Here is a 13,820-nt window from a genome sequence, read left to right on the forward strand (position 1 = left end):
CAGCTTAATCGCTCTGACCAATAAGTTGTGGTGCAATGGAAAGACTAATCTAGATCTAATCCATTATAAACAAGAAATATTGCTGTTATATTTTCATTTTTATGATTTTTATTCATGTGATTAGCAGTGGCAAAAATGTATGTATAAAATACGTATATTTATATTAAAAATTAAGTGATCAGTTATGAAACATATAAATCTTTACATGTTCTATTAAAAAATATCTAAAATAACAAGCGATAATCCCCAAGTTCTATATCGTAACAGTGGCCACATTGCGTGTTTGTCACAGACACGTTTTATGTCAAAAATTTTGAAGTGAAACTACCTTCTAAAAATTATTGTATCATGCCTCCATTCTAATGTCAGCTAGGTTACCAGCTATTGAAGATTTAAATGCATCAAATTTTTTCTCGTACTCTTTCGTAAAACGCTTAAAATGCTTCTCAAAGAGATCATCAAGTTTACTCCCTGAGTCAAGATGCATATCGTACTCACCGTCAGATAAGTCATCAAAGGTTCGGACACTATCCTCACTTTCACATGGGCTACATTTCCAGATCGTTTCTCCTTTCCTAATGCTCTTGGCAACGTTCTTGAATTCAATAGTAGTAAGATTGGTGCATTTAGGGTGAATCCAACTACGACAATTTGCACATTGAATGCTTGAAGAGTTCTCTCGAACAACATCGGAGCAGATACCACAATAATTTAAAAAATTGCAATTATTTATATATTCTAGGCCCGCGATTGTAGTGAAATTTTGGCACAATATACTCTAAACTCTTGATTTTAAGTTCCAAAAAGAAAAAATTGGTCTTTCCAATTTTGACAGTCGCTATCGATTTTTGTCTCATCTTTAAGCCTTGAGTAAATAGCTATTTTCCTTTAAGCTTGTGTGAGTGATAGCATTTATACGTTAAATAATGTACGTACTTGTATAATTATTCATTAATTAACATAAAAATGCTATCACTCACACATGCTTAAATGAAAATTGCTATTTACTCAACGCTTAAAGGTGACAAAAAAATCGATAGCGACTGTCAAAATTGGAAAGACCAATTTTTTCTTTTTTGAACTTAAAATCAAGAGTTTAGAGTATATTGTGCCAAAATTTCACTGCAATCGCGGGCCTAGAATATATAAATAATTGCAATTGTTCAAATTATTGTTATTATAGAAGTAATTGTTTTGCAAATTTTATTCCGAAAATCTTTCTATTGTAAAGGGAAAAGCTTCAGCAACTTTCAAAAAAAAATTCATCAAATTTCATCAAATGGATCGCGAGTTACGAATTTTTTCTCAAAAACTGCAATCTTATCTTACTAATATTAGTTGCGTTCGATAACAAAATTAGCCAACACCAGCCAATAATCAAAATCAAGAGAGTAAGCGAAAATTCTCTCCCAAAGAGAGGAAAAAGCTAAAAAGTAAACGAACAGGAAATTAGCCATTACTTGCAAAAACCGGAAGAAGAAGACACACCAGCTGACTTTGTTTATGTTTTATTTGTAAACAAACTGAAATTCATGTTGCCTCCATAGAGAAAAAAGGAAAGCGAACGTTCAATGTTCGCCAGGAACATTTCTAGAAGTAAACACTAGTTGTCGCTATCATAAAGACACATAGCAGGCAGCCAAAAAGCATATAAATACCAAAACTCGGAAAATGCAATTTTTTTTGTTTACAAAAATTGCAACCATATGTTTTGTGATCATATGTTTTCGTGTTGGATAATTTTTGCTGACTAAAATTTTGCCAGTACAAAATGAACGCTTCTCTTGCATCAAAATGAACGCTTGCTCTCTCAATTTTTGTGTGTTGGATAATATTTTGTCGTTATCGAACGCCATCCAGTAAAAATTTGGAAAAAACTATTACAAATTTTTGACTTGTCGAACGCACCTATTATAAATGTGAATGTTTGTACGTTTGGATGTTTGGGAAATCATCACGCGGAAACGACTGAACGGATTTGCATGAAATTTTGTACGAAGATAGCTTATGAGCCGGATTGGTTAATAGGCTATTTTTTTAAGAGTTGCCACCTGTTGAAAAAGTTTAATTTATTTAATATGCGGGAACGACTGAATGGATTTGTATGAAAATTTGCACACAGATAGCTTATGACCTAGATTGGAAAATAGGCTACTTTTCTTAAGAGTTGCCACCTGTTAAAAAAGTTTCGTTCACTTAATACGCGGAAACGACTGAATGGAATTTTGCGAGCAGATAGCTTATGACCTACAGTGGGAAATAGGCTAATTTTTTTAAGAGTTACCACCTGCTAAAAAGTTTAATTAAATTAATACGCGGAAAAGTCTGAACGGATTTGCATGACATTTCGCATAGAGATAGCTTTTGACCTATGTTGGAAAATAGGCTACTATTTTAAGAGTTATCACGTATTAGGAAAGTTTAATTAAATTAATACGCGTAAATGACTGAACTGATTTGCATGAAAGTTTGCACACAGATAGCTTATGACCTAGACTGGAAAATAGGCTACTTTTTAAGAATTGCCACCTGTTTGAAAATGAAATTTTGCTCAAAGATGGTTTATGACCTGGATTGAAAAATAGGCTACTTCCTTAACCGGTTTTCCGATCAGAACGAAATTTAGTACACTTACTACGGATTTCGGAAGGATGGTCTTAGACTGAAAGTAAGTCCGGTAACTCAAGGCGCCTCCCATACAATTTGGAATTTTCATATTACATACATATATCTGGAAGTATTTGTGGGGTAGAACTGAAACTTGGTATAGTGATATGTATGTGAAATCAATGCTAGCATTAATCGATTGATGTTTTAATCAGTTAGTTAATTCGATTAAATTCAGTCTGATTACAGTTAATTATGATTAATTTTAATCTGACTAAACAGTTAATTGTAACCGCGATTAAAAAATTAATTTTTAATCATTAACTCTTAATTTGATCAAGTAGGTTTGATAATTAATTAAGTCATGCTGGAATTTCCCTGTGCACACAAACCAAGCTAATCCGGTATGGCTAAGTCGGGCTTCCTCATCAATCTAAGCAAGTTGGTTTTCCTTTTTATTAAGATATATACCAACAAACGTTTTACAAACTAGGTTTGTAAAAGTTCCCAGTTTATGTATTACTATAACAATAATTATAATTTTTTTTATATTATGTGCTTTTTATAAGCGTAAAACACAAAATAATTACTATAACTGGTGTTTGGTTTCAAACTCGGACAAACTAGGCAAATTAAGCAGATTTGCTTTTTAATTGGATTAAAGATTAATGTTTTAAATTAATTAAACGTAATCGCAGCCAGCGATTAACGATTAAAAAAATGTTAACATTAATCGTACAGTTGATTACGACTAATTAATATTAATCGTCAAACGCGATTAACATTTTAATCGTTAATTTTTAAGCTGAAATTAGTCGAGAACTGTAAAACTGACGAAGTGGCAACCATCTAAAGAAGGAGAAATCAGCTGACACGGACAAATCTAAATTCCGCAGATTTCTGCGCTACGGGCTACAACTACAGAAAAATTCTGCGGTGTTGAGTTTTCATTTACATGGCGCTTTGGTAAGACAGATCGTGTCAGCTGACTCGGGTTTACGTACCGGTAGGTTTACGTTCTTGACTAATTTCAGCTTTAACCGTTAATCAGATTAACAGTTTGCCAACACTGTGTGAAATCATGTTCATATTCGCGGAGAAAAATGGACGTTTTTGGAAAAGAGGTGTAGCACCTCCCATACTGACTGAAAGTTTCATATTGCATATCTCTTCAAATGTTTGGAGTAAAGCACTCAAGCTTGGTATCGAAATACATATGTATGTATGTATGTGAAACTAATACCATACTCATGGAGAAAAATGAGAGTTATTGGAAAAGGTGGTGTGGCAACTCCCATGCAAATTGATTTTTCTATGCTGCATATCTCTGGAGGTGTTTATTGCAGAGGACTTGGCACCGAGATGTGTATACAAAATTAATTCCATACTCATGGAGGAAAATCAGCGTTATTCGAAAAGGGGACATGGTTCCTCCCGTACAAATTTACTGTTGTTGTTGTTGTTGTAGCGGCTACAACAACCCCGCCCAGATCGGTTGGTATCTCAGTCGTTGTCGTCAAGTTCCACTAACGGCAACCCTAGGAAGCGTGCAGCTTCTGTGGGGTTTGTCCACAGGGACAAGGCCGTTAGGGTTGTCGGGTTTTCCGGGCATGCGAAGAGATGTTTCGAGTCGTGTGGGGTCTCTCCGCATGCCGGACACTCATTCGGCACATCCTCATTCAGCCTACTCAAGTAGGAGTTCAACCTGCTGCAGTACCCGGAGCGAAGTTGGGCGAGTGTTGTGCGTGTCTCCCGAGGCAGATGAAGCTCCGTCTCGTCTATGTCCGGGGGTGGTATGCCTAGAACGGCATTCACAGGTCTAGAGTCTACATAACTCGAGACTGAGTCCCTGTGAATGCCGTTCAGGGCCTGTCTGTAAGCTGTCGGGTCCAGAGGTTGCTTAATGAACCTCTGGACTTCGTCCGTCAGTTCATATAGATGCCTCCTGACGTGCCTAGGCGAGGGCTCCTGTGCAAGCAGCTGTCTGCTTGGGTGGCCACTTCTGTGGCTCCCGATCAGGAACTGCTTGCAGAGCATTATATTATGCTCCCTTACAGGGAGCATTTGCGCCTCGCCGTGCAGGTGGTGTTCAGGCAACATCAAGAGGCATCCCGTCGCTGTCCTAAGTGCTGTATTTTGTACCGTCTGTAGCTTCGTCCACTGCGTCCTACTAGTCCCTGGCGACCACACTGGCGCTGCGTAGTTCAAAACCGGCCGGCCTATTGCCTTGTATGTTGCCAGCAACGTTTCTTTGTCTTTGCCCCAAGTACTGCCGGCTAGCGACTTGAGGACCTTGTTGCGGCTCTGTACTTTATTGACAATAGCGGTTGAGTGCGCAGAGAAGGAGAGCAGGCTGTCGAATGTTACTCCGAGTATTTTGGGGTTATTCACCGTCGGAATTGGTGTGTCATCGACGTGAATCCCCAGCGGTAGCCTGACCTCCTTCGTCCAGGTTGTGAACAGGGTCGCGGAGGATTTCGTAGGGGAGAGGGCTAGACACTTTGCAGTGAAGAAGCGAGAAAGTTCGAAGACATAGCCGTTTACTTTCGAACACAGGTCATCAATTCCATTCCCAGTCGCCATGATCGAACAATCGTCGGCATAGGAGACAATCGAGACTCCCTCTGGTGGTTGAGGGAGCTTTGAAATGTAAAAGTTAAACAGTAGCGGGGAAAGGACACCACCCTGAGGAACCCCCTGTTTTATTTTTCGCTGCTTACTCGTTTTGTCTCTAAACATTACCGACGAATGTCGACCACTCAGATAATTTGCCGACCACCGTTTGAGCCTCTGTGGGAGAGAGGAGGCCTCTATATCTTCTAGTAGCGTGGAATGGCAGACGGTGTCAAACGCCTTTGACAAGTCCAACGCTACTAGAATCGTTCTCTCACAGGGACGGTTACGGTTAAGGCCACGAGTTATCTGAGTGTTTATGGCGTTAAGTGCTGTTGTTGTACTGTGCACTTTACGGAAACCATGCTGATGCTTCGCTGGGGTCAGGTGGTTTGTGAAGTACGGGAGTAGCAAGGCCTCGAGTGTCTTCGCTACCGGGGAAAGGAGTGTAATCGGACGATACGAATCTCCTTTGTTGGCAGGTTTCCCCGGGTTGAGCAGTGGGACCACTCTCCCCACCTTCCAGATGTCTGGGATGATGGGAGTGGCCATTGACAAGTTGAGGACCTCCGTTAGGTACGCTACCCCCGCAGGACCCAAATCAGCATCAGCATGCATATTCCGTCGGGACCCATGGCTTTGGAGGCTTTCGCCTTCCCGATGGCCACCTGAACTTCACCGCAAGTGAAAGCAAGGGGGGCACAAATTGTTGGCAGTTTGTGCAGCCTTCTGGTCACTCGACGTTTGGCTTTGTCCACCGGAGGATGCAGTATGAACTGCCGGCTAAAATAGCTCGCGCATCGCTCCGGGTCCGACGAGGCATGGTCGCCGAAGGAAATTTCGACTCCGTCGTCGTGCTTCGTCGGATTAGACAATGACCTCACGGTTGACCAAAGCTTGCTCACACCAGAGGTGAAATTACAAGTCTTCAGATGCTCCTCCCACTTCTTCCGCTTATGTACGTTTACAAGTTGCCGAATCTCCGCGTTGAGATCCCTGATACGGGGATCTCCGGGATCGGCCTGACGAAGGCTATCACGCTCATCGGCTAGAACAGCCGCTTCGGCAGGGAAGTTTGGACGTGGGTCCTATATACATCCTGCCGGTATGAAGCGAGCTGCAGCAGCAGTGATAGCCCTGCGGAACTTACGTTCACCGAGATGGAGGTCGGTTGGTGTGGGGAGCGCTGCGAAGGTGTTTTCGGTAAACTCCGCGTAACCTTTCCAATCAGCTTTAGAAAAGTTGATATAGGTCCGGTGTTTGGCGGAGGCAAAGTCGGTTGGTTTATCAATCGAGATGACTATGGGTAGATGGTCTGATGCTAGAGTCAGCATAGGTCGCCACGTTATGCTGTTTATCAGACCAACGCTGACTATTGTGATGTCTGGCGAGCTACTGCAGTTACCCATAATCCTGGTGGGTGCGTCGTCGTTCATTGTGCAGAATGTCGAATCGTCTATCTGCTCAGCCAAGTCTGTTCCCCTACGATCGTTTGACAGGCTTGAGTGCCAAAGATCGTGGTGCGCATTAAAGTCACCTACTACCATACGGTTTTCACCTCTGAGGAGCGCACCTATATCAGGGTGATATCCTGCCGGGCAGCAGGTGACAAGGGGTATGTATATGTTAAATATTTCGAGCTCGACATCGCCTGACCGGATAGCGATGCCCTGACATTCTAGGGTGGTATCCCTGCGGTCGATGTCTGCTTCGATAAGACGATACTGCACGGTGTGGTGCGTGATGAACGCTAAGCCACCACCATTATCTCGCTCGCGATCTCGACGGTGCACGTTGTACCCGGCGCAATTCAACAAAGTTGAATTGCTGTGCAACTTCGTCTCTTGGACCGCAGCTATTAATATACCATGCCGACACATGAAGACGGTTATCTCCTCAATCTTGCTCTGTAGCCCGTTACAGTTAAATTGAAGGAGCTTCATGTGGTTCGGGAGACGTGTCGTGATGTGGGGTGTTAGTGAAGTGTATGTTCTTGCCGCCGTTGGCTGTGTGTGCTGCTGTGGTGATTGCCGCCCTGTGGTGGTGGTGGGGGGCGTCGCAATTGGAGTCTGCGACCGAGCAGCGCAACACGGGCCCTCGAAGTTCCCCGTCCAATCTCGCGTGGTACGCAGACCTGAGCATGCCCTAAAGTGGCACCAGCCAAGGCAGGTGTTGCACTTGACTGATGTCACATTACGGAATATCCTGGTCTGACATACCGTGCAGATTGTAGGGGGAACCAGGAGTTGTTGGCGGCGGCGTGTGGGTGGTGGTGCGGTTGTGTGTGTTATGTGGTCTTTAGTGGCTGTGGTACGGTCTGTGGTGTTATTATGTTGTTGTGTTGTGGTGACTGTGTGTGGCTGCTGTGTGAGTGTGTGGGGCTGCTCGGGCGGACTATGGTTAGCCGTGGAGGCTGCTCTGTTTGAGCAACAGGGGGCCACGTACGACGTGGTCCACTGTCTATGTGTCCGTAGACCCGAGCAGACCCTGAGGTGACTCCACCCCTCGCAGGCATTACACTTGACTGAGGTGGAGTTGTGGTGTAATCGTCTTCGGCATACACAGCAGTAGAGGTGCAAAACTATCGATAGTCAGACCATCGATAGTTTTCGATATTATTTTCAAAACTATCGATATATCGTCGATAGTATCGTATTTATATGGTTTTGGCTCAATTTTCGTATGAAGATTTCCTTAAGAATATATTTCGAAACTACGTTTGGATATTCTTGTAAACTACTCTACACTTTTTTTAATTGTTTAACCGTTAAGTTAGAAGTAAAGTTATTGAAAATTTGAAATGAATTGAAATGGAAAAAAATTGGGCATACTGAAATTTTATATTTGTGGTTTTAGATATCCTCCGTCATATATAAGGCATTCCTCAAGTAAATTTCAATTTTAGAAGAAGAACCCATTTTTTATCTGAGAAGTAATGGTTTTTATTTACCTTTTCTTAAATAGTAAATAGTGGTGCGTAGATAATATTGAAAGTTTTGGTATAAATTAATTTGTATCAGTTTTTTAGCGGTATTTTAAGAGAGATGCAAGGTTTTCCGTCATTTTCGAAATTTGACATTACTCTTTTAAAAAAGTAGCAACCAAATTTTTAGTTCAACTTGGATGTTTAAGAGAAATGAAAAGAAAAGAAGTAATAAAACTAAAATAAATACTGAATCACATGTCTGTCGGACTATCGATAGGACCAAAAAACAATCGATAGTAGGGAAAAATAAAAAACATCGATACTATCGATAGCGCCATCGATAGTTTTGCACCTCTACACAGCAGGTGTATGTTTCTGGCCCAGGGTTTGACTCGATGCCAGCCCTGAGTAGGAGAATGCGTAGTGAATGTAGCCCTATGGACGGACAACTTCTAAGATACTTCGCCGACCTAAACGGGGTTAGATCGCCGAAACAACAGCCCTTGGTCGGGTGAAACCCCGAGTCATTCCGGTACGTAGAACCGGCTGTCGTGGGAATGGTACAAATTTACTGTTTTATACTGCTTATCTCTAGAGGTGTTCATGGTAGAGTACTGGGACTTGGTACTGGGGTATGTAAAATCAATTCTAAATTCATGGAAGAAGATTAGGGTTATAAGAAAAAGGGGCGTGGCACTTCCAGTACAAATTTACTTTTTCTTGCCACATATCCCTGGAAGTGTTTGTGGAAGAATACTGGAACTTGGTATGGAGTTGTGTATACAAAATGTATCAATTGCTCATGGAAAAAATGTGAGTTATTAAAAAAGAAAGCATGTCGCCTCCCATACATACTAAAAACTTCTTAATACATATCTCTGAAAGGATAGAAAATCTCTCGAAGTATTTTAAATTTGTTATGGAGATTTATTTTATAAGTGCCGTACTGACAGAATAAATTTCATTAAATGGAAAAGGGAGAGCCGGGTTCGGCCTTATAATCTAAAGCTCTCTTTAGGCATTTGCTACAGTAATGAGAAGTGGTATTTTATCAAGGCCAGGTTACTAAATTTGGGTTGGAAATATTAGAACCCGACGTGGCACCTCCAAGAAGGTTACACGTTCAAGCGTCGTATACCTGGAATAATTTTAAGGTAAACTTAGAGAGATTGATATCTTTCGTATGCCTAGCGCGCATACGAGATTTTATAATTTCATAGTTTTAAACGGCCTAAATACCTTAACTCGCTTAAAAAATAACGAGCTATAACGAAATGGGCACAGAAATAAAATCTAACATTAAATTATTTTTCATATTTGTATAAAAGCGCGGGGTGAAACCCGCGGGTATAAGCTAGTATTCTTATAATACCAAAAAAAAACAAAAACGAAGTGCAATTCCGAAAAACCGTCCAAAGTGTATTTTTGTTCTATAATTATCTACAGATTCCCACAATTGTCTTCACTTTCCAGAAAATCAATGAAAAATCATTGACACAGTTGGCGTGGTTTGACTCATATGCCTAAAAAACTTAGTAAATAAGCCAGCACCATAGTACTTTAAACCAAACTTAAATAACTAAAAAATGTATTTATTTTGAAATTGTTTATATGCTCATACAGGTTTTCCCTAATCAGGAGGATTTATTTTTCAAAAATCTTGAAGTGCAATTCAATGACCCCCATGTGGAACGTGTGCGCCGGTATGTGTATAAATACTTTTCAGAAGCATAAATGTATATTTGGAGCTCCAGCTCGGGTGTCGTTTTCTATCTAATATCTGCCTTCACTTTTTTATTTCTATTGCAGCGCACACCGCAATGACATGGAGAACATTTTACCCTACTTCACTATGGCACTTTTGTATGTTTCCACTAACCCAAATCCAACTGTTGCGTGCATCCTTTTCCGCATTGTGGCAATCGCTCGAATATTGCACACTCTGGTTTACGCCTTTTATCCGGTACCGCAGCCATCACGCATCATTGCTTTTGGCGTGGCCTTCGCCATAACAATGTACATGGCCTGCGCCGTGGCATTGGATATGTTATCAAATATTTAAGTATTTTGGAGTGACTTGTTACAGCAGCAGTTTATACGTACATACATATAAATAAAATTGCCTGATGATTTGTTTTAAACAAGTTTTAATTTCATTTCTATTCATAATGCGATTCTCACACATTAATTGCATTCATTGGCTGATTACATAATAACAAGTAACAAATAGATTATAATTTACAAGATATAAGCGTATGCATTCGTTGATGGCATGCCTAGGCCTGCATAAAAGAGCTCCCAACTTCCAGAGACAAAACTATTTATAAGTTTAACTTAAGTAGCATTCGCAACTGTATTAGTCAATACATGTCGATAGTAGTTTGTTTATATGTTAAAGCCTTGCGCTCGCATGCATTGCTTATGCGCCTCTATCAAACCTGTGCAGTTTTCCTCGCCACGCTCTACAATGCTACAAAGAGAACAAAACCAATATGTAACCATGCCAATGGAATACAAATCACTAACTAACCATGCGTCACGGGCTTTCTTGGTTTCTGGACAGGCACAACATGCTTTGCACTTGGGTTTTTCCGCGGGTTGTGAAGCGCCAGTGACACTATTTGCGGCTGCCTGCGCTACTTCTTTTACTGGTGCATTCCCCATTATGGTATCTATAAACTGTTCAATATATGGTATGAAAATATTTATTTGGTTTATTTACATGATTCAAAAGCATATCACACATATTTTTCAACTTTATACCTTCTCAAATCACACTTCTTAGAAATGCAAACAAAAACATCGATTCATCGGAATCATCGATGTTTGCTATTTGATGTATCGAATAAAACCGATGTTTTGGACCTTCCGATATACATTGATATATCGATGTATTTGTTTTCAATGCATCGACTTTTGTGTACAATGTACACTGTACATACTAAAATTATATTGTACAGCAGTGTTTGCATTATTCAACTTTGCGTTCAACAATTGCGTTCAACTCAACGCAGGGTTGCACGAAAAAAAAAGTTGAATGGCTAAATGTTGGCTGGCGACCAACTTTGTTGAAAGCGATTAGTTGAAAGGCCATTCAACCAAAAGTTGAATGCAAAGTTGAACAATGCAAACACCTTTTTATGGCGAATATTTTGATATTTTTTCATATTTTGATATTTTTAGCCATTCAACTTTTTTTCGTGCAACCCTGCGCTGAGTTGAACGCAAATGTTGAACGCAAAGTTGAACAATGCAAACACACTTTAAGCTTCCCAACGCTTCGCTCTAGTAACTATTCTAATTTATGGGCTGTTTTTGTTTACGCGTAAAAGTACATTTAGCGCATTTAGCTATAAATGCTACTCTAAATGTACATTTATCCATACTAAATTCGTCACCTAAATGCCACTTAATGCAACTCCATTTCTGCATTAAAGCGGTGTTTGCATTGTTCAACTTTTCTTTCAACATTTGCGTTCAACTTAACGCAGGGTTGCACAAAAAATGTTGAATGGCTAAATGTTGGCTGGCGACCAACTTTGTTGAAAGCAATTAGTTGAAAGGCCATTCAACCAAAAGTTGAATGCAAAGTTGAACAATGCAAACACCTTTTTATGGCGAATATTTTGATATTTTTTCATATTTTGATATTTTTAGGCATTCAACGCAAAGTTGAACAACGCAAACATACTTTAAGAGTGTAAATGCTAAAAGCAACCCTGTGATCTTCAACAATTTCCACGATTGGAACATGGTTCAATAAGAAAACTTGGCAACATTGCTTTTTCGCGTATACAATTGCTAGCTGCGTTTCAGTGATCGCCGATAGAGATTTCATTTATTATTTTACATTATTTGGAAAAAGAAAATATGCGAAAATTCGACATCGATGTGATACTGATAGAAATTTGGCTCAATTTGAGATCAAATCTGTTTGTTTTTTTTTCCTATTAAATTGAGGAAATTTCAATTGATGGCACCGACACATGAATCTATACACAAACAAGTTTTCGGTTATGGTTAAAGCTATTCAAGTTTTTGTATTGAATTTTTTGTTTAAAATTTCCTTTCCCCTTTTCAGTGGGGTTTTTTGTACATTATCTTCTCTGTGCGAATTATTTTTAATGAGGTTAGGTTACGCCAGGTCAAGATTGTTCACAAAATTGTGTTTCATGAGAATTTTTCTTGCTTTAACTTACTCTAGTTTTTGTTTCATGAGCCTGCGCTAAGTGGAACTTAAAGCACAATTTTCTGCACCAGCTTTTTTCACGGAGTAACTTAGAGCAAGCAACCGTTTTGAGAATTTCTGCCTGAAAAGTGTTTCATGAGATTTGTGAACTGAGTTGCTCTAACTTGCTCCATTGTTTTTTTGGCATCTGCTCAATTCTGCTCTAACTTCAGCTGCTCTTTTTTCGGTCTCACGCCGTAAATGTGTATTTTTCACTTGCTATACAGTTCAAGGCGAGCGTGAGCGGGAACGTTCGCAAAGACAAAGAATTCCATTTGTATTCTTATGGACGCTCACACACATCTGTATAAACTAGTCGTTCACATGCGAATGCTTTGCGTATGCACACAGTTGAGTGTGAGCTTCAAAAAAAGGAATATTGTGCATTTTAAATTAGTTTTTATTCTATAATTATTAAAGATATTTTAATTCTCTATCTGTTGATGTATCAACTATTGCTTAAAGTTAAGTAATAACGAAGATATTGGTCAAAATAAAAAGGTCACGCCCGCAAATAATAATAATCCGACGACGGAGATTAACTTTTTTTAATTAATTAAAGAGATATTTGCAAAAAAAAACAGTTGCACTTTTGCATTTCACGCAAATAAATGGAGTAAATGAACACAGCTTAACACCAAAGAACGTTGTCCCCTTTCAGACACGTCAAGTCTTGCTTTCAAGTCTGCTCGTTCGTTGGCGAAGGAGGTGAGAAGAGAGGGGAAGAGTACAGATACCTCCGTACCGTCAATTCGTTTCAAGTTTTCTTGTCTCTTTTGATCTTTTCGTTGCTTCCCATTTAAAGAACCAAGGACTTGAATTCAATTAAAGTTGACGCGTGTGGAATCAAATAGAAAACACAAAAGAGAATGCGAAAAAATTGCTTTCAAGACTTGACGTGTCTGAAAGGGGACGTTGATAACAAGAAGGGACAACTCGTTATAATTGTAGCGAAAGTGCGCAACAGGGGCGTGCCTTCTCTTTTGCCCTAGTGCGTTTTTTGATTGGATGAAAAGAGAAGGCACGCCCCTGTTGCGCACTTTCGCCACAATTATAACGAGTTGTCCCTTCTTGTTATCAACGTTCTTTGTTAACACGTATTTATGTGTTTTTGTACATTTGTGATGTATTAAGTGAAACATATCTGCAAAATTGTTTATTTCGACGTAGGCGGCCTGCGGCCGCTCTTAGGGATTACAACCCTCTCTACGTAGAATTCTCTTTCTGTTTTGCGGATAAAAGAAGCAGAACACCTTGTGGGACTAGTGTGAACACACCTTTACGTTAAAGTGTTAACACCCCATAATACTGTTACGATTATCCTCGAAACCTTGAGGGATTACCCAAATATACTCGGGGAATTGTAGTACAATTAACTTTATTGTTCAACAAACAATTCACAATACTTGTTAAAGCAATAACAACGCTTTACTACTTGTTAACACA

At 39.9% G+C, this 13,820-nt stretch overlaps 2 protein-coding genes across 5 annotated transcripts in view; one reads left to right on the top strand and one right to left on the bottom strand.

Annotated features, from left to right (window-relative positions):
* The window catches only part of LOC118734339 (microsomal glutathione S-transferase 1-like), a 60,491-nt gene extending 50,201 nt beyond the window's left edge, over positions 1-10,290 (top strand). For all 3 annotated transcript variants that reach the window (XM_036464060.1, XM_036464061.1, XM_036464062.1), the window contains 2 exons: positions 9,770-9,849; positions 9,956-10,290. In XM_036464060.1, coding sequence (XP_036319953.1) covers positions 9,770-9,849; positions 9,956-10,208 — 333 coding nt within the window. In that variant the 3' untranslated portion in view covers positions 10,209-10,290. The remainder of the gene's footprint in view (positions 1-9,769; positions 9,850-9,955) is intronic.
* LOC118734342 (cytochrome c oxidase copper chaperone) lies at positions 10,276-11,010 on the bottom strand. Of its 2 annotated transcripts, XM_036464064.1 has the most exons (3): positions 10,910-11,010; positions 10,677-10,825; positions 10,276-10,616 (listed from the first exon to the last, which is right to left on the bottom strand). In XM_036464064.1, the coding sequence occupies exons 2-3, from the start codon at positions 10,808-10,810 to the stop codon at positions 10,532-10,534; spliced, it is 219 nt and encodes a 72-aa protein (XP_036319957.1). In that variant the 5' UTR covers positions 10,811-10,825; positions 10,910-11,010; the 3' UTR covers positions 10,276-10,531. The 2 variants fall into 2 exon arrangements, with proteins under 2 accessions (XP_036319957.1, XP_036319958.1); XM_036464065.1 differs by lacking the exon at positions 10,910-11,010 and having other exon boundaries at positions 10,677-10,904.
* Positions 11,011-13,820: the final 2,810 nt, after the last annotated feature.

This window comes from Rhagoletis pomonella, unplaced genomic scaffold (genome assembly GCF_013731165.1).
Source record: "Rhagoletis pomonella isolate Grant_MI unplaced genomic scaffold, Rhpom_1.0 Rhpom_scaffold_00002, whole genome shotgun sequence".
Lineage (NCBI taxonomy): Eukaryota > Metazoa > Arthropoda > Insecta > Diptera > Tephritidae > Rhagoletis > Rhagoletis pomonella.

Excerpts from the sequence above, each read along its gene's own strand:
- LOC118734342 (XM_036464064.1), bottom strand. The coding sequence starts at position 10,810 with ATGGGGAATGCACCAGTAAAAGAAGTAGCGCAGGCAGCCGCAAATAGT. Across the intron at positions 10,617-10,676 it reads AAGAAAGCCCGTGACGCATG|CATTGTAGAGCGTGGCGAGG; the intron begins GTTAGTTAGTGA and ends TTCTCTTTGTAG.